This window comes from Phoca vitulina, unplaced genomic scaffold (assembly GCF_004348235.1).
Source record: "Phoca vitulina isolate PV1807 unplaced genomic scaffold, GSC_HSeal_1.0 scaffold32, whole genome shotgun sequence".
NCBI classification, from domain to species: domain Eukaryota; kingdom Metazoa; phylum Chordata; class Mammalia; order Carnivora; family Phocidae; genus Phoca; species Phoca vitulina.
In genome coordinates, this window is record NW_022589735.1 from 4,261,378 (window position 1) to 4,286,568 (window position 25,191).

General features: G+C 36.9%; 1 protein-coding gene across 3 annotated transcripts in view; it reads right to left on the bottom strand.

Annotated features, from left to right (window-relative positions):
• The window catches only part of SMAD5 (SMAD family member 5), a 60,072-nt gene that overhangs the window by 7,078 nt on the left and 27,803 nt on the right, over positions 1 to 25,191 (bottom strand). For all 3 annotated transcript variants that reach the window (XM_032425201.1, XM_032425203.1, XM_032425204.1), the window contains 4 exons: positions 20,468 to 20,719; positions 16,098 to 16,217; positions 3,452 to 3,673; positions 1,179 to 1,435 (listed from right to left, as the gene is read on the bottom strand). In XM_032425201.1, the coding sequence (XP_032281092.1) occupies positions 1,179 to 1,435; positions 3,452 to 3,673; positions 16,098 to 16,217; positions 20,468 to 20,719 (851 nt within the window). The remainder of the gene's footprint in view (positions 1 to 1,178; positions 1,436 to 3,451; positions 3,674 to 16,097; positions 16,218 to 20,467; positions 20,720 to 25,191) is intronic.

Consider the following 25,191-nt stretch of genomic DNA (forward strand, 5'->3'; position numbering starts at 1 on the left):
TTTAACTGAGGTAAGACACTGTAGATCTGATCAATGCACACAACTGTAATTAAAGTAGCTGGGATGAATTAAACTGGAACACTTTAGCCTAAAATTCTAGATAAAGATTAAAATTTTTTTTCACTTTTATTTGCCTGGATTCACCAAGCTCTCTGCTTTATAGCTTACAGTAGTGCTGGCCCAGGAAAATTAGGCTTGGGAGGGAGGAGATGGGGGAGTAGAGATTAAACATATAAAAGTTATGTTTCTGGGGCACCTGGATGGCACAGTTGATAAGAGTCCTGGGATTGAGCCCCGCATCCCTGCCCTGCATCCCCATCCCCGCATAGTCAGTCTCCCTGCTCAGCGGGGAGTCTGCTTCTCACTCTCCCTCTGCTCCCTCCCCACACACACACACGCTCTCTTTCAATCAAATAAATAAATAAAATCTTTTTAAAAAAAAGTTAGGTTTCTATGGAGGGGGAATGCCTTTGGGGCTACTGGTAAACTGATGCATAGAAAAGACCGACAGCAAAGCAACAAGGCAACACTGGACTGTGGGTCTGAATGTCAAAAAGAAAAAGCCCACTCGGAGCATTTCACAGTTGTTCTTCGGTTAAAACCTTAAGGACCAAGTGGATGGAGTACAGGATGCTTATATGTGTCACTAAAATTCTTCCCTAATTTTACTCACAAACCATCATCTTCGGAAGGCCAGTAAAATCAGGCCAAGAGCAAGGGATAAGTTTGAAAAGTTCTTTCAACTTTGCAAATCCTTAATAACAGAGGTTAAATGCAAGGAAGCTAATTTTAGTCTTCTAAAGAATTTTTTAAGTCACTCCAGTGGGATCTAATAATAATTGAAACTGCTTAAGCTAAGGAACTTCAAAAGCAATTTTAATATTAAATGCTTTCTAGCAATTCAGTCTTTAACCGAAGCTCTTTATAAACTCAGCCCCTATTCAATATCAAAATCAGTATCATGCATTTTATGTCTGGATTATAAAATTAAAACTTAGACCTACCATGTGGTTTTAAAGCTTTAAAACTCAAGAATATCATTTAAAAACCTATTAAGTCAGGTCAAAAGTAAATACTGACTTTCATGTCACAAAGATATTTTAAAATCATAACCTAGAGAAATATAATATACATATTTACAGTGACTCAAATTAAGCTACAGGTTACAACCCACTCACCTTGACAAAACTCATTCGAATGGTACACATTTTGGTGAGCTCATACACTGCCTCAAATCCATGGTTGACAGATTGAGCCAGAAGCTGAGCAAACTCTTGGTTGTTAAAAATTTTGAGGCTGCAACTGCTGGGAATCTTACAGACAGTGGTAGGATGAAAGCCATGATGAAAGTTGCAGTTCCTACTCTGAACAAATATGCTGCTGTCACTGAGGCACTCTGCATACACTTCTCCACCAACATAGTACAGGTGAACACCTTAAAAAGACGAGCATTACAAGACTCACCTTAATACCGCAGTATAACGAAACCAAAGCGGTTGTCTAGAGTGCAATCAAGAATACCCACTAACCTACAGCAAACGACCAACAGTCTGTAGACAGAAGCTACCACTAGAGGGCCTTACACTGCCAAAGATAATCAAGAGGTCTACAAAGGTCCTTAAATAACTAAAATGTAAGCCTCAGGTTGGCAGCTTATTAAGTTTATTAGTTCTTAGGTTCTTTTCTCTTTGCCAACAATCATTTATTATCTCTATGAGAGAAAGCGAAGGCAAAAAGAAAAAAAACACCTATGATGAGTCCTTTCAAAGGAACACTTGGTGCTAAGTTAATTTAACTATCACAAAGAGTCAACAGGCAAAATGCTCTGCATTCTTTTTTACTAATGGAGAGTACAGGAGCATTAAAAAAGACCCTAAGTAGGGTGCCTCGGTGGCTCAGTTGGTTAAGCGACTGCCTTTGGCTCAGGTCATGATCCTGGAGTCCCGGAATCGAGTCCCGCATCGGGCTCCCTGCTCAGCAGGGAGTCTGCTTCTCCCTCTGACCCTCCCCCGTCTCGTGTGCTCTCTCTCTCTCAAATAAATAAATAAAATCTTTAAAAAAAAAAAAAAAGACCCTAAGTCACATATGTAATTTCAGGTCACAGGAAGAGACTTTAAATGGCAGATTTATTTTACTTCCCTTGAAAAGAATGGTTTTGGTATTTTAAAAATATATATGTAAATAATGTGAATATACTTTCAATATTAAAACTTCAAATTATATAGCTAAAGCTGAAGTTGTTTCCAACTTTTCACCACCACAAACAATGCTAAAAAGACCATCCTTGTACACTCATACCTCATACACATGTGAGTCAAAGACTTATATTAGGCTATGATACGAAAAACTATGTTTTGTTTCTGAGCACATAAAATGACCCATGGAGGAAGGGATCCTAGAACTGGATACTAGGAAAAATGGGACAACAGAGTCTAGAATTTAAGAATTCACCAGGTAGATTTCTCTTAAATCATCCTACTGTAGTGGGAAAACCAATACACAGCAGTGAGGCATTTCACCTACAAAATCAATGCCACGTTGGCAACAGTCAAAAAAGAATGGAAGCTTTCTTTTCAACTTAATTTTGGCCATAGTATTTTGCTGAATCTCTTCTATAAGAAATCACATTACAATTACAATCGTACCTTTTGTAGGTACAAGTATAGTTTACCTTTTGTAGGTAAAAGGTATAAGTGTACCTTTGGTTCTAACTTGGACTAAGACTTTCCTCAAGTCCAAGAAGCAAAACAGAGCTAGTGGTAAAAACTCAACTTACAAGACAGGCAATACACTCTACCTGGGATAGGTTTCCTTCCTGACCATCTGATGCTTGAGACTCAGACATTTCACTGAGGTGGGAAAGTTCCTTGTTTGTTGTGGCAACTGTCTTGCGGGATGAAATATAAATAAAACCTATTATACCTGAATTTAAAAGGCAGGAGGGGTGGTGGTGAAGCCACTGGAGACTTGTTATCATTCAAACTGGACTTCTTATCTGTAACCCAGCTCCTCCAACATAACAGAAATTCTTACAAGGCACCTCAACTCAAAATACCATAATTAAAAAATTCTAATCCTTCACCAGCATTCATATATTCCAGAAATATTTGCCGTGTACTTACTATGAGCCAGGCACTGTTCTAGCTGAAAATAATGCCGTGAACAAAGCAAATTTCTGTAAAGCTTATATTCCAGTCAAGAAGACACTCAAAAAATAAATATAGAAATAGTATGATTTCAGATCCTAAGTACTATGACGAAAAACTAAGCAGGATAAGGAAAAGAGGCCTGATTAGGTCTTGACTTAATACATTCTCTAGCATCTGCAACTTGAGGGCAGAGCCCACGCCTCAGGCTCGCGGTATACTCCAGCGCCTTGCACGACTCACGGTACACAGCGAGCACAACAAATGACTGATTTCAACTGAACGCAGGGAAATGACAAAATTACCTTTTCCGATATGTCGCCTAGTGTTTTCAATTGTTGAATTACGATTAACATTTGACAACAACCCCAAGCAGAATCTACTTTTGTTATTCGAAGGGTCTGTGAATCCATCTACTAACACGCTAGTAGAAGATGCATGAAAAGCCTCCCCAACACGATTGTTTAATTCATAGTAGACAATTGAACACCAATGTTTCGGCTCTTCATAGGCAACGGGCTGAACGTCTGTAAACAAACCAGACAGAAAAAAACGATTAATGAGTGAATTAGAAACCCCAGATTCTTTATGTTTCCTTTAAGCCAACACAAGCACTCTACGAAAATTATCTTCAGATATTTCACTTAAGTATCACTGTCCTCCCTGGCTTTGAGTCTGTTACCTTACAAAAAAAAAAAAAAAAAAAAAACAGTAATGTCTTGAATATGATGATTTTAAAACTTATCCAAATACAAATATAAGGATAGGCAGTATCACATTTATTTTTTATTTTTCTTTTAAATTTTTTATTATTGAAGTAGAGTTGACCCACAATACCATAATGGTTTCAGGTGTACAACACAGCGACTAGATAATCCTGTATATTACTCAGTGCTCACCACGATAAACGTAGTTGCCATCTGTCACCAAACAACACTATACAATATTATTATATTATTATTCTCTATGCTGTACTTTTCATCTCCAAAACTTATTTAATGTGTAACTGGAATTTTGAATCTTTTAATCCTCTTCTCCTGTTTTGTACACCACCCCCCTCCAGCAACCACCAGTTTGTTCTCTGTATTTATGAGTCTGTTTCTGGTTTTTATTTGTTCATTTGCTTGGTTTTTTAGATTCCACATATGTGTGAAATCATATGGTATTTGTCTTTCTTTGTCTGACTTATTTCATTTAGCATAATACCCTCTAGGTCCATCCATCTTGTTGCAAAATGGCAAGATCTCATTCATTTTTATAGTTGAGTAATATTCCATTGTGTATATATCTCCTTTATTCACTTATATCTATTGATGGATACTTAGCTTACTCCCATATCTTGGCTATTGTAAATAATGCTACAACAAACACAGGGGTGCACATATCTTTTCAAATTAAGTGTTTTCGAAAAAAAAAAAAATCAGTGTTTTCACTTTCTCTGGGTAAATATCCAGTAGTGGAATTACTGGATAATATGGTATTTTCTATTTTTAATTTTCTTGGAAATCTGCATACTGTTTTCCACAGTGGCTGCACCAACATATACTACCACAAACAGTGCACAAGGATTCTCTTTTCTCCACATCCTTGTCAACACTTATTTGTCCTTCTGATACTAGCCGTTCAGACTGGTGTGAGGTGGCATCTCACTGTGATTTGATTTGCATTTCCCTGATGATTAGTGACGCTGAACATCTTTTCATATGTCAGTTGACTATCTGTAGGTCTTCTTCAGAAAAAGGCCTATTCAGATTCTCTGCCCATTTTTCTAACCCAATTTTTTGTTTGGTTTGGGTTTTTTTCTTGGTGTTGAGTTGTGTAAGTTCTTTTATTTATTTTGGATATTACCCCTTATCAGATATATCACTTATAAATATCTTCTTACATCCAGCAGACTGCTTTTTCCTTTTGTTGAAGGTTTCCTTAACTGTTACAAAGCTTTTTATTTTGTAGTCCTAATAGTTAACTTTTGTCTTTGTTTTCCTTGCCTGAGGAGACATATCCCATAAATATGTTGCTAAGGCTGATGTCCAAGTGATCACTGCCCTATGTTTTTCAAGAAGTTTTAAGGTTTCAGGTCTCACAATTAGGTCGTCTGAGTTTTTTTGGTGTGTGGTGTAAGAAAGTGGTCCAGTTTCATTTGTTCACAGGCAGCTGCCCAGTTTCCCCAACACCATTTACTGAAGAGACTGTCTTTTCCCCATTGTATATTCTTGCCTCCTGTGTCGCAGATTAACTGACCATATTAAGTGTGAGCTTATTTCTGGGCGCTCTATCTTGTTCAATTGATCTAAAGTTGATCCTACAACTTTACTGATTTCCTTTCTTAGTTCTAGTAGTTTTTTTGGTGGTCTTCAGGATTACACACACACACACACACACACACACACACCACATAATTTGCAAATAATGATAGTTTTACTTCTTCCTTTCCAATATGGGTGCCTTTTATTTCTTTTTCTTGTCTGATTGCTGCAGTTAGGACTTCAGTACTATGTTGAATACAAGTAAGTGGCAAGAATGGCCATCCTTATCTTGTTCCTGATCTTTAAAGAAAAACTTTCAGCTTTTCACCATTGAGTATGATGTTAGTTGTGGGTTTGTCATATATATCGTCTTTACTATATTGAGGTATGTTTCCTCTAAATCCACTTTGTTGAGAGTTTTTATCATAAACAGATAATGATTTCTGTCAAATGCTTCTGCATCTACTGAGATTATTACCGTTTTTATCTTTCATGTTACTAATGTAAGATACCACACTGGTTGGTTTAGATACTAAACCACCCTCGCACCCGTGGAATAAATCTCACTTGATTGTGATGAATGATCCTTTTAACTTACTGTTCAATTTGGTTTGTTAATATTTTGTTTAGGATTTGTGCATCTAAGTTCATCAGGGATATTGGCCCATAGTTTTCTTTTTTGTGGTGTCTCGATCTGGTTTTGGTGTAAGGGAAAGGCTGGCCTTGTAGAATTAATCTGGAAGCTTCCCTTCCTCTTCTATTTTTGTAATAGTTTGAGAAAAATAGGTATTACCTCTTCTTTAAATGTTTGATAGAATTCACCTCTGAAGCCATCTGGCCTTAAGCTTTTGTTTGTTGGGGGAGTTTTTTGATTACTGATTCAATTTCATTACTAGTAATCAGTCTGTTCAGATTTTCTACTTCCTCCCGATTTAGTTTTGGAAACATTGTCCAATTTGTTGGCATACCATTCTTCATAGTAGTCTCTTATATTCCTTTTTATTTCTATGGTTTCAGCTGTTACTTCTCTCTTGTTTCTGATTTTATTTATTTGGGCCTTTTCTCTTTTTTTCTTGATGAGTCCAAGCGTTTGTCAATTTCGCTTATCTTTTTCAAAGAACCAGCTCTTGGTTTCAATGATCTTTTCTATTGCTTTTTAAGTCTCTATTTCATTTATTTTCACTCTGATCTTTATTATTTCCTTCCTTCTACTAACGCTGAGCTGTGTTTATTCTTCTTTTACTAGATCCTTTAGGTGTAAGGTTAGATTGTTTCAGTTTTTTCTTGTTTCTTGAAGTAGGCCTGCACCACTATAAACTTCCCTCTTAGAACTGTTTTTGCTGTGTCCCAAAGTTTTTCAAGAGGTGTGTTTTAATATTTTAAATTGTTTTTCTAGCACAGTCTAATCAAGGTTTAAATTTGTAAAACAAGCCTCTGTATCAGCAACCTGAAAGACTTAACTATACCAGCATTTGTAAAATTATTCTAAGCAAAAATATGAACTAAAAAACCAAGTGAGACTCTCAGCAAGCTAGGAATAGAGGGTAACTCCTACAATTTGATAAAGAACATTTACAGGAAACTTATACCTAACTTCATACTTAATGGTGAGGAACTAGAAGATTTCCTGCCAAGATCAGTAACAAGTTAAGTATGTTCTCACCATTCCTTTTCCAACACTGTACTAGAAGTCCTAGCTAATACAGTTAAGAGAAAGTAATAGAAGGTATACAAATTGGAAAGGAAGAAATACAATCGTCTTTGTTCACAAATGACATGGCTGTCTACATAAAAAACCTGAAAAAAATGACAAAAAAAAACTCCTGGAACTAATTAAGCTATTACAGCAAGGTTGCAAGATGCAAGGTTAATATACAAAGTCAATCACTTTGCTATATACCAGCAATGACCATGTGAAATTTGAAATTAAAAATTCATGACCACTTATATTAGCATTCAAAAGAAGAAAAACGTAAAAATCAAAATAGGTAGTATATGATCTATATGAAGAAACTATAAAGCCCTAAAGAGAGACGTCAAAAAGGAACTAAATAAATGCAGAGAGAGCCCATGTTCATGGAAAGGAAGCCTTAATACTGCCAAGAAATCAGTTCTTCCCAACGTGATCTATAGATATCAATGCAATCCCAATCAAAATCCCAGCAAATCATTTTGTGGATATCAACAAACTGATTCTAAAGTTTATTTGGGGCAGCAAAAGACCCAGAGCACCCAACACAATACTGAAGAAGAACAAAATGAGAAGACTGACACTATTCAACTTACCATAAAGCTACAGTTATCAAGACAGTATGGTACTGGCAAAAAGAACAGACAAACAGATCAAAGGAACAGAAGAGAGAGCCCAGAAAAAGAACCATATAAATACAGTTAACTGATTTCTGATGAAGGAACAAAGGCAATAATGGAGAAAAGATAGTCTTTTCAACAAATACTACAAGAACAACCACATGCAAAAAAATTAATCTACACACAGACGTCCCACCCTTCACAAAAATTACCTCAAAGTCAATCAAAGACCTAAATGTACAACACAAAACTGTAAGAGGTTCTAGAAGATAACACAGCAGAAAATCTAGATGACCCATGAATATGGTAATGACTTTCTAGATACAACATCAAGGCATGAACCATGAAAGAACTGATAAGCCAGACTTTATTAAAAATTCAAAGCTTCTGCTCTGCAAAAGACACTATCAACAGAATAACAAGACAAGCCACAGCCTGGGAAAAAATATGTACAAAAGACATACCTGGTAAAGGACTATTATCCAAAATATACAAAGAACTCTTAAAATTCAACAAGAAAATAAGTAACCCAATTTAAAAAATGGGTCAAAGACATAACCAGCCACCTCATCAAAGAGGATATATACATAACAAATAAGCATATAAAAACATGTTCCACATCATGTGTCATCAGTAAATGCAAATTAAGATAGCAATAAAATACCACTATACACCCATAAGAATGGCCAAAATCCAAAAGTGTGACAACACCAAAAGTTGGTGAGGATGTGCAACAATAGGAATTCTCATTCACTGCTAGTGGGAATATAAAATGGTACAGCCACTTTGGAAGACAGTTTGGTGGTTTCTTACAAAACTTAACATACTCTTCCCATATTATCCACAAACATGCTCCTCAGTATTTACATAAAGGAGCTAAAAACTTATGTCCACACAAAAACCTACACACAGATGTTTATAAGCTGCTTTACCCATGACTGCCAAAACTTGAAAGCAACCAAGATGTCCTTTTGCAGGTGAATGGATAAACTGTGATAATTTCCAGTTGATGGAATAATTCAGCTCTACAAAGAAATGAGCTATCAAGGCACGAAAAGGGATGAGGGAACTTAAATGAATGTTACTAAGTGAAAGAAACCAATCTGACAAGGCTACATACTGTATGATTCTAACTAGATGCCATTCTGGAAAAGGCAAAACTATGGAGACAGTAAAAATATCAGTGGTTGCAGGTCAGAAGGAGTGAGGAATGAACAGGCAGAGCACAGAGGATTTTTAGGGCAGTGAAACTATTCTGTATACTGTAGATATACTTCTGTACACTACCAGTACTAGAGTGGTACATACCTGTCATTATTCATTTGTTACAATCCACAAAACATACAACACCAAAAATGAAACCTAATGTAAACCATCGATTTGGGGTGATAATGATATGTCAAGATAGGTAAGACTAATAAATGTACCAGTGTAGGGTTTTGGTAGCTGGGTGCATGTGTGGAGGCAGGGGTGTGTGGGAACTCTCTGTAGTTTCCACTCTTATTTGCTGTGAACCTAAAACTCATATGAAAAATAGAGTCTGTTTAAAAAAAAAAAAAAAAAACTAAAAGAAAAGGAAAAAAAACACAACTAAGTGAGCATGAACTCTGGGTAAAAGGTGGTATACATTCTAATGTTAAATGCCAGAAGTGCCTATGGAAAAAGATACATATGCAAAATAAATGACCAGCCAAACTCTTATTACTGTAAAACTGAACAATTCATAATGGATGTAATGGATGGGAAGGACACATGTCAATTTTTCACCCAGTGCTGGTAGATTATCTTTCTTGGGGCTGAAATCAGAAAGAAAAGTCAGGAACCCTCAAATTTCCTTTCAAAAAAGGCAGAAATTAAAAATGTCCAAAAAACCCTCAAGAGTGGCTATGTGGCCTAGGTGGGCAGTACAAAATAACTGGTTAACTTTTAAGACTCAGTTTTGATTATTCAATTGCAAAGAATTCAGATAAGGAGGAACAGGAAAAAATAAACCAATGTGGACCCATAAAGAGAAGTCCTAAGGGCTCAGAATATAAAGACGTTTATATAAAAAGATGGAACAGGGAGGGGCCCACAACCAAAGACATATACAAATGAGTTGCAAGCAGTTATAAGAATAGTGTCAGGAAAGCTAGAGCCAAAAATGAGCAGAAGCTTGTCAAGAAAAAATTGCTAAGCAAAACTAAAAAGACAATTTTGGTTCAGAGAAAAGAAGAAAAAGAAGAGCTCTGCCTCTACTCAAGGCGAAGGACATACTGTCAACCGGCAATTCAAGGCGCTGCAGGTTAACTCTAATGTCCCTTCTGTCACCTGTCAAAATAAAACAGAGAGAAAAAACACAAAATAGGATTGAAACTAGAGGAAACTTTAGTGAAAAGAGACCTCAACGAGAGCAAGAAGACTTGAGTGCCAAGTCCCCCTAAAGGGACTTAGCTGTTTGGCTGCAACAAATGATAGTACAAGGAGTACCTAACAGACAACACCTCGAAGCTGCACTCTGATCTCTAGACAGCCAGGACAAAGACGGGAAGGAAGATGACAAGGGAGGTAAATCCAGTCCGAAGGTTCAGAAGAAGAATGAGAATACCATTTACTGGTTGTCCCCTGATGCAGTATGCTATGGCCATTACACATAGTGTCTAATCCAATCAACAACCAATAATCCCTGTGTAAACATTCTGTTTAAAGTACAAATGGGGAAAAAGAAGCGGGGAGATTTTAAATGCTACCTGAGGCTGCAAAGCGAGTAAGGAGAGGTCCAGAGGTCCACAGACATTTTGCTCTACATGAAGGTAGATTCTATAAATTACAAGAAAATTAGTATGATAACAGTCCTAGATAAATTCTAGACCTTGAAAAAGCAAAGATAGTATTCACACATTAACAAGATGACTAGGGAAGGCTGAAATTTAACTGTTCTTAGAAATGCGGGGCTCCCGGGAAAACAAAGTGTGACATGTACTCACTCCTTCAGTATCATCACAAACACATACAAAGCACACAAAAACATCATTCTTTTAAGAAATGTATAAAATGGCAGTACCTTACTTCTCCTAAACTTGTTACAAACTAAGAAGATTAAAGTCTCAAAACAAAGTGACTTTAGGGGCATCTGGGTGGCTCAGTCAGTTAAGCGTCTGCCTTCCATGATCTTGGGGTCCTGGAATCAATCAGCCCCACATCTGGCTCCCTGCTGAGCAGGGAGTCTGCTTCTCCCTCTCCCTCTGCCCCTCCCCCCACTCATGCTTTCTCTCTCTCAAATAAATAAAATCTTAAACCAACAAAGTGACTTTAAAACAACAATGAGATACCACTTCACATCCATTAGGATGGCTATTATATTAAAAAAAAAAAAAGCAAAACGGAAATTAACAAGTATTGGCAAGAATGTACAGAAATCGGAACTCTAAAGCACTGCTAGCATTAATGTGTAAATGGTATAGCTGCTGTGGAAAACAGTTTGGCAGTTTCTCAAGAAGTTAAACAGAATTACCATAAAATCCAGCAATTCTACTTCCAGGCATGGGATACCAAATGATTTAAAAAAGCAGAGTCCGACAAATACCTGTACAACAATGTTCATAGTGGCATTATTCACTATTCTACCAAAAGGTAGAAACAACCTAAATGTCCATCAACTGATAAAAGGGTTAACAAAATGTGGTATATGCATACGAGAGAACCCATTCAGTCTTGGAAAGAAATGAAACTCTGATACATGCTATAACATGAATAAACCTTGAAAAGATTAAGCTAAGTGAAAAAATCCAGTCACAAAAGGACAAATAGTATATGATTCCACTTAGATAGGCAAATTCATAGAGACAGAAAGTAGAATGGTGGTTACCAAGGGGCTACGGGAAGGGGGGTTACTGTTTAATGGGTACAGAGTTCCATCTGCGATGATGAAAAGTTCTGGAAATGGACAGTGGTGATGGTTGCATGACACTGTGGATGTACTTAATGATATTGACTTGTTCACTTGTTCACTTTACCAGTAACAAGTTGGGGATATCCCAACTTGCAATCTCACACTCTCAACAATAAAACAATTAGAAAATAAGCAAGGATACAGAAGACTTGAACAACACTATCAACCAACCTGATCTAACTAAAATCCACAGAACTTATGACACCCTACAGTATCAAAATATACAGGTTTTGTTTTGTTTTTTTCAAATGCACATGGAATAGTCTCTATAAAATAGACCACTGCTGTGCCAGGGGTTGTCAAACCTTTCCTGTCCACCATATAAAAATGATTAAATACCATGACCAAGTGGGATGCAAATATTTTAGGTTTTGCAAGCCACATACTATCTTTGTCACATATTCTTCTTTAACAACTCTTTAATAATCTAAAAACCATTCTTAGATCACAGGCTATACAAAAACATGCATAAAACAATTCTCAATAAATTTTAAAAAGAACTGGGATCATGCAAAATATGTTCAATGCTTTGTAATCCCACAATGGAATTAGATTAGGAATCAACAGAAAAAACTGGGGAAATCCCAAAATATGCGGAAATTGATTAACGTGTTACTAAATAATCCAAGGGTCAAAGGAAGACATCACAAGGGAAATTTAAAAATATTTTGAACTAAGTAAGTATGAAAACAAAACATACCAAAATTATGGGATGCAACTAAAGGAATGGTCTTGAACTCCTACGCTAAAAAAAAAAGAAATAACTGAAACCAGTAAGATTTCACCTTAAGAAACTATAAAAAGAAAGCAAACTAAACGTAGAGTAAGCAGAATAAAGAAAATAATAGCAAATGGATTTGGAAATCAATGAAAAAGAGAAAAACTGGTTCTTTCAAAAGATCAACAAAATTAACAATCCTTTAGCTAAACCAACCAAGACACAAAATACCAAAACCGGGAATGAAGACATCACCACTAACCCCTACAGAAATTAGAAATATTATAAAATATACTATGAAAAACTTTATATGTCAACAAATTAGACAATTTAGACAAAATGGACAAACTCCTAACAAGACACAAATTACCAAAGCTGACTCAAGAAAAAAACAGAGACTCTGAATAGACCGATCCAACTTAGGAAATTGAATCAGTAATTAAAAATCTCCCGACAGTGAAAAGTCCAAGCCCAAATGCCTTCACTGGTAAATTCTATCAAATATTTTAAGAAGAAATAATACAAATAAGCTCTTCCAAAAATAGGAGGGAACACTTCCCAACTCACTCCATGAGGTCATTATTACCCTGATACCAATGCTAAATAAAGCCATCACAACAAAACTACATACCACTATCCCTTCCTCACGTATATACAAGCAAAAATATTCAACAAAATATCAGTAAATCTAATCTAGAAATATAGTAAAAAGAATTATGTACCAAGGCCATGTGGGAATACCCCAGGAATAAAAGCCTGGTTTCACATCAGAAAATAAGTTCATGTAATATACCTTATTAACTAGAAAAAAGAAAAAAATCTCTTCTGATCATCTCAACAGATACAGAAAAAGCTTCTGACAAAATCCAACATCCATTCATGGTAAAAATTCTCAGCAAACTAGGAATAGAACTAATATTTTATGGCTAGACCCTCCAGAACAATGGTGAACAGAAGTAGTGAGAGCAGGCATCCTTCTCTTGTTCCCAATTGTAGGAGAAAAGTAATTCAGTCTTTTACCATTAAGGATGCTGATAGCTATAGGTTTTTCATACATGCCCTCTAATAATGAGAGAGAGAGAAAAAAATTAAAGGCATCCAGATTGGATAGTGAAAAAAAATGCTGTTTGTTATTTACATGTTCTTGTATTTAGAAGACCCTAAGGAATCCAGATAAACGTGCCCACACAAAAAAGCCCTACTAGAATTAGTAAATGAATTCAGCAAGGTTGCAGGTTACAAGATTAATATATGAAAATCAATTGCATTTCAATCTATTTAATTAAGAAGAAACCAAATTCCATTCACTTAGGAATAGCAAAGTAAAACAATTTATATTGAATACTGGAAGATCTAAATAAATGGAAAGACATACCACACCTGTGCACTGGAAGATGGCAAACCTCCCCCACTGATTTAGAGATTCAACATGATCTCTATCAAAATCCAAGGAGGGGATTTTGGGGAGGCAGAAATTAACAAACCGATACTAAAATGATATGCAAATGCAAAGAATGCAGAAGTGCTAAACAACTGTGAAAAAGAACAAAGTTGGAGGAATAACACTTCTCGTTTTCAAAACTTACTATGAAGCTTTAGTAAGTATCTTAAGACTATGAAGTACCAGACATACAAATCAATGAACAAATTGAGAGTCCTGTAATAAACTCTTATATTTATTCCATTGATTTCTGAAAAACATGCCAAGGCAATTCAATGGAGAAATGGTAGATACTCTTTTCAACAAAATAGTGCTAGAACCAAATGGATGTCTACGTACACAAAGACCAATTTAGATCTTTACCATACAGAAAGCTTAACTCAAAATAAATCACAGACCTAAATGTAAAAGCTAAGGCTACAGAATTTCTAGAAGACAAAACAGAAAACTTTCATGACTTCGGGATAGACAAAGATTTCTCAGATCCCAACACCAAAAACATAAACAAGGGAAGTAAAAAGTGATAAACAAGACTCAGTCAAAATTAAAAACTTTCAGCTCTTTCTGTCATCTTGCAGCCTGTAGAGGCCTGCTGGGAACAGGACTCCTAAAATGACAAATATGTCTGGAAGGCTGTGGTCCAGGGCCATTTTTGCTGGCTCTAAGGGAGGTCTCCAGAATTAGAGGGAGCAGCACACAGCTCTTCTTAAAATTGAAGGTGTTTATGCTCGAAATGAAATTGAACTCTTATCTAGACAAGAGATGGGCTTCTGTGTACAAAGCAAAGAACAATACAGTAACTCCTGGTGGCACACTGTACAAAACCAGAGTAATCTGGGGGAAAGTAACTCGTGCTCATGGAAACAGTAGCATGGTTTGTGCCAAATTCCCCCAAGCAACCTTCCTGTTAAGCCATCTGTAACAGAATCTGTGATACTGTACCCCTCAAGGATTTCAACTTACTGAAGAGAAAATAAAAGTGTACAAAAAAAAAATGAAAACTTCTGTGCTTCAAAAGACATTAAGAAAATGCAACAACAATCCAGACTGAGAGAAAATATCTGCAAATCACACATCTAATAAAGGACTTCTACCCAGAATATATAAAGAACTCTTACAACTCAATAGTAAAACAACCCAATTAAAAATGGGCAAAAGATTTAAATATTTCATGAAAAAAGATACATGAAGAGCTAGTAAGTACATGAAAAATGCTCAACATTACTCATTATGGAAATGATGGAAAATTAAATGCAAATTAAATGGAAATGCAAATTAAAACCACAATAAGACACTACCTCATACCCACTACAATGGGTACATTCAAAGAGCCTGACAATAACAAGTATCGAGAGCATGTGGAGACAGGGCGCCTGGTGGCTCAGTCGATTAAGTGTCTGCCTTCAGCTCAGGTCATGATTCCAGGGTCCTAGAGTGGAGCACCTCATTGGGCTCCCTAAGCAGGGAGCCCACTTCTCCCTCTCCCTCTGCTGCTTCCCCTGCTTGTGTGTACTCTCTCTCTCTCTCTCTTTCTCTCTCAAATAAAATCTTTAAAAAATAAATAAATAAATAAGAGCCATGTGGAGAAACTGGAACCCTCATATGTTAGTGGTAAGAATATAAAACAACACTGCTACTTTGGAGAAATTTGGCAGTTTTTCTTAAATAGTTAAATTCACCATATTGCCTCAGAAATTCCATTCTTAGGTATTTACCCAAGAAAAATAAAAACAAAACTCACACAAAGAGTTATATGCAAATGTTCCTAACAGTAGTGGTCATACTAGCCAAAAACTAGAAATAATTCAAATGTCCACCAACTGGTGAATGGCTAAAAAAATGTGGTACATCCATACAATGGACAACTGTTCAGCAATAAAAAGGAAAAAACTACTGATACATGTTTCAACATGAAAGAACCTTGAAAACATTACGCTAAGTGAAAGAAGCCAGATGCAAAAGACTACACATTATGAGATTCTACTTACATGAAATGTTTAGAAAAGGTGAATCTATATATACAGACAAGAGATTAGAGGGTCTCTGGAGCCGAGGACAGGAGCAAGGACAGACTGCAAATACACACAGGGTATCTTTTTAAAAGGATTATGAAAGTGTTCTAAAACTAGATTGTGGTGATGGTGCAAAACTTTATACATTTACTAAAAATCATTGAATCATACACTTGTAATGGATAAATGTTATGGTTTATAAATTATACTTCAATAAAGTTGATTTTAAAGAGTGGTAAGAAGTTAAACACAAAATAGCAGCAACAACAAATTATGATGAGAATTTCTCTTACCTCTGCTGGATATACTGGGCATAATCTGAGGAATCATATTATTGCTTGTATCCATTGGCTGGGAATTATCTTGACCCATTTGATCATCTGGTGGCATATAGGCAGGAGGAGGAGTATCAGCTAAGAAGAAGAAAATGAGACAAGTTAAAGTCCCAAAAGAATAGTTAATATCTTCATCCTGCTTAAGTGTATTCTAAAAGCATTAAAAAGGTCCAAAGATTACCAGCAGGGTTTGTCACTGAACATTACAGACAAAGAAAAATGTAGGATGCTGCCTGAGACAAGAGAAAAGTAGAAAAGACAGCATACCCATTAGTTACTGAAAACCTGCTAAAGGTCTGCATGTATTCGGTCCAAACCAGGATTGTAAGATCAGTGCTAAAATTCACTAAAATAGAATTCAAGGTCAAGAATTTTATCTTTATGTACTTAGAATCATATGCTGGGAGAAACTTCAACAACTACAAACCAATCTGAAGGACACAGATTATCCTAGTTTGAGTATATCTCTACAGAGACACTTTTAAATTATCAAGATCATCACACACTGTATGTTGCTAATTAACATCAGAAATTAAAACTATACTCCTACAAAATGTACCAACATGAACAGCAGCTAGACATCTAATTCTTTTCAACATCCTAAAATGGCTGTCATGCCCTACTAAATGATTAGGTAATTCTTAGGAAATTTGAATGTGAACTAGAAAATCTTTTGAGTTCCAGCACTCCTAGTTAAAAATCTTCGCAAAAGCTACAGCTGTATTTCTTTGTCTCAGTAATTATAAATACTGAATATAACAGTCTTTCACTCCAAGGCTTGTACAAGATACACTGTGACACAGAACTGTAATCAGACTGAATCTAGGGTAAAGTATGAAAATTAGTTTTGGAACAAATACCTAACAGCAAGTTAAACAGTTGATACTTAATTCTTCTTGAAAAAATAAAAAAACACATCAACTGATGCAGTAAAGAAACCAGACACAATATACTTACATATGACTCCACCTACAACAGTAGGCATTCAAATATTTCTTGACAAACTGACATAATGATGCATCCATGTATGACATGCCATTAATGAAATCTGGGCACTTTATAAAATCTACTTATGAACTTTCTCCAGGCAAACCAGTTCATCAGTTACCTAATTAAAGATAACTGGGGTGCCTTTTAACTTTCCAGTCTATAATGATGTGACAAGCAGTAAAGTTTTAAAAAAGCACAGACTTTAGAGTCAGAGAAACCTAGGTCGGAAACCTGAGGCAAGGTCCTTAAGCCCTTGAAGCGAGTATCAATTTCTTCCTCCACCTCTATAATCAGAGCACTATCTAGCTCACATGGTTGTTCTGAAGATTAAATTTAATGCAGTATCTTTCATCACAGTACCAGTTATACAAAAGGCACTTAATAAATGGTACTCTGTATTATAAATTATATGAAAATATTTAAGTCAAATACGGCTGCTTCTTTTTTTAATGCCTGGAAATACATAATTTAATTGTTTGGGCCAATAAATGATCGAATGATACCTAAATACACTTCCAGTTTTTCAGATTATGTACTCCATGTCATAGTCATCAAACACGTAGTCTTTTTCTGGCTTCAGGTTTTTGATAACCTATTAGAACACTCTGCCTTTCACGCATATAGGACTCCCTATGAAACCTTTCACGTTAGCACCATTTGGCTTCACTCTCAAGTTGCAGTGGCAGCCACTTTACATAGCTAGTTGTAAACGTATGTATGTATTTCTGTAAGTTTACCCATTCATTTCACAAATATTTCTTGAGGGTCTACTGTATACCAGGCTCTGATACAGGGACTGGGGATGTAGCAGTAAAAAAAAAGAGGCTAAAATTCCCTTTTTCATGGAGTTTATAGTCAAGATAGGGAGAGGAGGAAAGGAAAGAATATAAATACAAACAATCTGTTGGGACTATAATATAGGCTATCAAGAAAAAATCAAGCAGTGAGAGAAAGAAGATAGGATGAAAGGAGAAAGTGAATTTTTTTTCATTAATTCTTAAAGGATCATCTCTCCAAAACTGTTTGCTTTTTTCACAACATTCAATTAATTTCAATCAAAAAAAAAGAAAAAAAAAACAGTTCATCCATTTCTCTTACTCCTTGCCTCTGGAACTACTAACCTGTTCTCATCATCTATGATCTGGGTTTTCTGTTTTTTGTTTTTGTTTTTGTTTTAGATTTCACATTTAAGAAAAATCCTCTCTTTCCCTGGCTTATATTACTTCATTTAGCTTAATACCCTCAAGGTCCAGCCATGTTGTCATAAATGACAAGATTTCATTCTTTTTTATGGCGGAATATGCCACAATTTCTTTATCCATTCATCCATCGATGGACTAAACTTAGGTTGCTTCTGTGTCCTATTATAAATCATGCTGCAATGAACCTGGGACTGCATATGTTTTCAAGTTAAGTGTTTTTTCTTCAGATAACTACCAAAAAATGGAATTCCTGGATTACATGGCACTTTTATTTTTAATTTTTTGAGGAAACTCCATACTGGTTTTTTTTTTTTAATTTAAATTCAATTATTCAACATATAATATTGGTTCCAGAGGGAGACATCAGTGATTCATCAGCCTTATAGAATACCCAGCGCTCATTTACATCACGTGCCCTCCTTAATGTCCATCAGCCAGTTACCCCCATCCCCTCAAACCCCTCCCCACTGTTCAGTTTGGGAAACTCCATACTGTTTTTCACAGTGGCTGTACCAATCTGCATTCCCACCAACCGCATGAGAATTTCCTTTTCTCCACATTGCCAACACTTGTTATTTCTAGTCTTTCCGATAATAGCTACTCTAACAGGTATAAGGTGACAGATAACTCATTGTGGTTTCAATTTGTATTTCCCTGATGATTAATGATGGAGAGCACCTTTTCATGTACCTGTTGGTCATATGTATGTATGTCCTCTTGGGAAGAAGGCCTATTCAGGTCTTCTGCCCATTTTTTTTTTTAAGATTTTATTTATTTATTTGACAGAGAGAGACACAGGGAGAGAGGGAACACAAGCAGGGGGAGTGAGAGAGGGAGAAGCAGGCTTCCCGTGGAGCAGGGAGCCCGATGTGGGGCTCGATCCCAGGACCCTGGGATCATGACCTGAGCCGAAGGCAGAAGCTTAACGACTGAGCCACCCAGGCACCCCCTCTGCCCACTTTTTAATTGGAATGTTTGTTTTTGATATTGAGCTGTATGAGTTCTTTATGTATTTTGCATATTACCCCCTCATCAGATATATGATTTTCAAATATTTTCTCCCATTCAGTAGGTTGCCTTTTCATTTTATTAATGGTTTCCTTTGCTGTGCAGAATTTTTTTTGTTTGACGTAGTCAAACGTGTTTATTTTTTGCTTCTTTTGCTTTTGGGGTCAATCCAAAAAATCAACGCCAAGACCAATGTCAAGGAGCTGTGTGCCTGTTTTCTTCTAGGAGCTTTATGGCTTTAGGTCTTATGTTCAAGTCTTTAATCCCTTTTGACTTAATTTTTGTCTATGGTGTCAGATAGTGGTCCAGCTTCATTCTTTTGCATGTGGTTGTCCAATTTTCCCAACATCATTTATTGACGAGACTCTCCTTTCCCCATTGTATATTCTTAGCTCCTTTGTCATAAATTAACTGTCCATCTAAGTGTGGGTTTATTTCTGGGCTCTCTCTTCTGCTCCACTGATCTATAGGTCTGTTTTGTTTTTTTTTTTCAAAGATTTTATTTATTTGACAGAGAGAGACACTGCGAGAGAGGGAACACAAGCAGGGGGAGTGGGAGAGGGAGAGAAGCAGGCTTCCTGCCTAGCAGGGAACCTGATGTGGGGCTCGATCCCAGGACTCTGAGATCATGACCTGAGCTGAAGGCAGACGCTTAGCGACTAAGCCACCCAGGCGCCCTTATAGGTCTGTTTTAATGCCAATCCCACACTGTTTTAACTATGGTATCTTTCAAACTGTAAGTTAATTATACTTCAATTTTTAAAAATTTGTTTAAAAAATTACTACAAGCTTTGTAATATAGTTTGAAATCAGGCAGTGTGATGCTTCCAGCTTGATTCTTCTTTCTCAAGATTGCTTTGGCTATTCTTGGGTCTTTTATGGTTGTTTACAAATTTTAGGATTGTTTTTTCTATTGCTGTGGAAAATACAGCTACTTTCATTTTTAAAAAACATATGGTACACGGCAAAATAAAATCCAAAACTCTTCTGGAAATCAAATAATTACCAAAGAACACAGAGTCAAAAATAGCTACCTCTTAGCATTTAACAATTCACCCAGAGGGCCAGCAGTATAACAACTGCTGATTCTCAAGGGTCATTTCTTTAATCAATAAAATAAATTCTTACCTGGGAGCTGAAATGGACTTCCTGGTCCAGAACTTGCTGGGGAATTGGGATATGTGCTGCTAGCAGGGGAAGGGGGATAAGGGCTATTTGGAGATAAGGGAAAAGGAGTGTTGTTGGGCTGGTGGAAAGAATCTGGAAACGTTGCATTTTGTGGCATGTGTGGCTCGTTGTGGCTCAGGTTTCTAAACTGAACCAAAAGGCTGTGTTGTGGATTGAATTCATTGTGACGAGGCACTAATACTGGAGGTAAGACTGAAAGACAAAAATCAAAAGTCATCTGTCAGCAAAGACTAAAGCAAATATCCCATACATATTAAAGGGTAGACAGAAAGGATTCAGTAAAAACAATTTACTTTCAGGAAGGGCGGCTTTGTAGAACCTTGAATATATATTTACATAATAACTAAACCAAAAGCACTCTAAGGATTTAGGCCTGTATAAAGAGCTCTGGAAAACAGAAAATCCGGAAAAGATACCACTCCTGTTCTGTAGGAGAGAAGGCATATTTAAAAACAATCATAACACAGAGAATTTAATGTAGTGAAAGTTCAACAGAGGTGAGCACTTCCAGCTAGCAAGAATCAAACAAAACACTATGGAAAAGATTACAACTGATTGGACATTAAAGAACAGGGAATGCCAAGTGCAGGGATACTAGAGAAGGACATGGGGAGACTCCAGGAGGGAGATAAGAAAGCATATTCACAGTTGGCCTAAGCACTGAACTAGGAGCTGATATTAGAGTGTGACGCTGAGGTCAGCTATTAAGATGCCCTGAAAGCCTCTGTGTTTCCAATTTTGAACATTGCATCTTTCTTAGTTTGAGAGATTTCACATTTTATGTTCTTCAGTCAACTTTTCCCTAGTGAAAATAATAACATTTCCTAGGTAGAAGTCTTCCATTCAAAATCAGTTTTCTAAACATGATCATAATGAAAATATATCGAACAAAGCCTAAATATTTTAAGAGACCTATTTTTTAAAAGGTTAACTTTATTCAAACATTGACTTTCTCTGAAGACCCAAATGACCAATCACATTGAAATGTCTGACTACCCTTCCCTATAGGAAATCAAAGCCAATGTGATTTCTTTAAACTCTTACTATAGCAGTTCATCTCTTTTACAACCTTCCCATATCTGTCAATGTAATTTTACTTCCAAAAATCTCACTTTGACTCTGACATCATTCAGCAGCAACAAAATCAATCTGTTTATTTTAAGTTAACTAGGTCATACTTCCCTGCCTGAACTAGGGATGTACCTGAGGAATGAGAGGCTCTGTAAGTCAGTATTCATACTGTTTGTCTCTTTTCTTTGGACTGAATTAGTGTTGTAATTATGTGGTTAACATCTGATTACAATTGTTTCATTCTACTGTGTATTACCAACTGCTGTTCCCTTTACAGAATGATGGGACAGCTGCCATTGGAGAGTAAGGCGTGAGACAATAAGAATTTCTATGTTTAGCTGGCTAGCAAGCTGAAAGACTAAATGAAATAACTAATGAGGAATTCAATCCAGCTAAGAATTCCTTTATTTTTTTTTTTTTTAGAGGCGGAGCTAAAATCACCGACTTCTCTCGTCTATTAACTATACACATCACTTTTTAAAGACTATTTTCCTACAAAATACATAGTTTAAACAGACAGATGCTATAAGAGGTAACAAACAGAGCAATTTCTAAGCCTCCTCCCATATGCTTCCAGACACAACAAATTTAAACTCTTAGCCACCTCTTCTAACATTTACTTTGTGCACTGCTAAATAATATGCTTATACTGCTATTATTAATTTGCCAAGACATCATTTGCCGATTTGCTATTGTGGCAAATGAAGTAGCTTTCTTACATCATTCTACCCACTCCCATTCCCGTTCCCCTCAATAAAGTTACATAAAAAAATGTTGGTTAAATCAACATCTGATGTTTATTACATGTACAAATATTATTCATTCCTGAGCCAAGTATGTACTATATTTTTTCTTGAACAGTGCTTTAAGGAAAGCTGATTATTGACTTGTTACTTCATTTGCTTAATCTTAAGTACACACAACTAATAATTCCAGAAGTCTAACAGATTTGTTAAATTCCTATCAATACTATTTTCCAGATGCCACAAATAAACAAATAATCTATTAACTCATTTTTTCCCCTGGACCCTTCATTCGTCTATGATCTAGACTGGTAGCTCCTTAAGTCTCCTAGAGATCTCAAGTTCTTAGACTTCCCTTCTCTTCTCTCCTGTTGGAACCCATTTCCTGGACCTCATGTTCTATTAGTTTCCTAAGGGGGGCAAAAGGAAGGGGGCACCTGGGTGGCTCAGAAGGTTAAGCATCTGCCTTCGACTCGGGTTATGACCCCGGGGTCCTGGGATCGAACCCCGCATCAGGCTCCCTGCTCAGTGGAGAGCCTGCTTCTCCCTCTCCATCTGCCTCTCCCCCTGCTCATTCTTTCTCTCTCAAATAAGAATTTAAAAAAAAAGGGTGAAAGATAAATTTTTAGTCCTTGCATATATGAAAATATCTTGTCTTTTGTTTGTCTGCAGACAGATTCCAGAATAAACAACTTTTTCTCTCTGAATTTTAGGGGCACTGCTTCACGGTCTTCTAGAATCCAGAACTGCTCTGAGAAACCCAACATTCTCACCTCCAGTCCTTTCTATATGTCCTGTCTTTTCTCTCTGGGAGCTTTCAGAATCTTTTTTAACCATGATATACTAAAATTTCATGCATGGGTCTTTTATCCCTGACAGCACCATCATTGCCATTCTTTTAGCTAGTCTCCATATCCAATGTTATTTCCAGAGCTTTTTTACCATACCAGGCTCTTATTATCTCCATGTGAAATCCAGCATGGGAGACATCCTCTAAGGTGGCCACCATGATTCCTGCTTCTCGGTATACACCCTTTGCATAATCCTCTCCCTTTCAAGGTATTATCTCTGACTTTCTGCTCACCAACAGAACATGGCAAAGGTGATAGGATGTTATGTGATGATATGATATAAGAATATAATACCCTTCTATCAAGAAGACCCTCTCTCTTCTTACTGTCTTTGAAGTAAGCTTCCATGAATGTGAGCCACTATGAAAAAGGTGGCAAACAAATGAAGGCAGCCTCTAGTCAACAACCAGCAAGAAGAGTCCAACAGCCCACAAGGAACTGAACCCCATCAGCAATCACATGAGCTGGGAAGCAGATCCTTCCCCAGCTGAGCCTTACATGAGACCCAAGCCCTGACCAACACCTTAAATATAGCCTAGCAAAGGATTCAAGCCTGTCTGGACTCCTGTCCCACAGAAACCGTGAGATAATAAATGTGTATTAAGCCACTTGCTTAATCTGTTATGCGGCAAAAGATAACTAATGCACCCAACTAGTATCTCAGCTTATATAATTCATTCATTAAAAAAAACATTTACTGTGCACCACCTACTAAGTGCCAGGTCATACTACTATTCTAGGCACTGGTGATGCACTACAGAATGAGACAGAAGAAGTTCCTGCTTGCATGAGTCAATAAATAAAATAATTATCTAACACAGCATCAAGTAGTGATGGGGGTATTTGAGCAAGGACTGAACGGAGTGAGAAAATGTACCATGAAAAGATCATGGGAGAGAGTTAAGTAGAAGAAACAGAAAAAAAAAAGAAAGGAAGGAAGGAAGGAAGGAAGAAAAAGTAAATTTAGATGCAGGAGTAGGCCAAGTCCATAGGACAGAGGAAGTCTGAAGAGAGGTTATGTAGGGTCTTTAGAAATCTGGAGGCACCTGGGTGGCTCAGTCGTTAAGTGTCTGCCTTCGGCTCGGGTCATGTTCCCAGGGTCCTGGGATCGAGCCCCGCATCGGGCTCCCCGCTCCGTGGGAAGCCTGCTTCTCCCTCTCCCACTCCCCCTGCTTGTGTTCCCTCTCTCACTGTATCTATCTCTGTCAAATGAATAAATAAAATCTTTAAAAAAAAAAAAAAAAGAAATCTGTTCTAAGTGTGATAAAAGTCTTGAGTGTTTTGAGCAGGCAGACATGATTTGGTATTTTCTTTTTTTAAAGATTGATTTGTTTTAGATAGAGAATCTCAAGCAGACTCCCCGCTGAGCACGGAGCCTGACACGGGGCTCAATTTCATGACCCTGAGATCATGACCTGAGCTAAAACCAAGAGTGGGATACTCAGAACTGACTGAGCCACCCAGGCGCCCCATGATTTGCTATTTTCTAAAGAGCACTCTGGCTGCTGTGCAGAAAACAGAATGGGTTGGAGGGAGAGAAAAGAGGCAGAGAGACCAATTAGAACACTGCTTAAGGTGGAAGATGAAGATGGTCTGCCCTAGAATAGTGGTGTTAGAGATGGTAAAAGGGGACATTATTAAGATAATATTTTGAAGGTACAGCAAACAGCATTTGCTCATAGCTCAAATGAGGACTTCAAAGAGAGAAATAAAAAACGACTTCTAGGTAGCAATTACATGAATGCTGGTGCCATTTACCTCAACAGGGAAAACTGGAGGTAAAAAGGACTTGGTGGGGGAAAAAAATCAAAAGCCCTATTTAGACATGTTGAATCTGATATGTTTATGAGACATTCAAATGGAGATGTCAAGTGGGCAACTGAATACAGAAGTCTAAAACTCAAAGGAGAAGTTCACTCTGGAGTTCAAAATGTGAGCATGAGCTTACAGTTTTACATGTGACAGCATGAGAGCCCATAGGGGAAAAATATGGATGTAG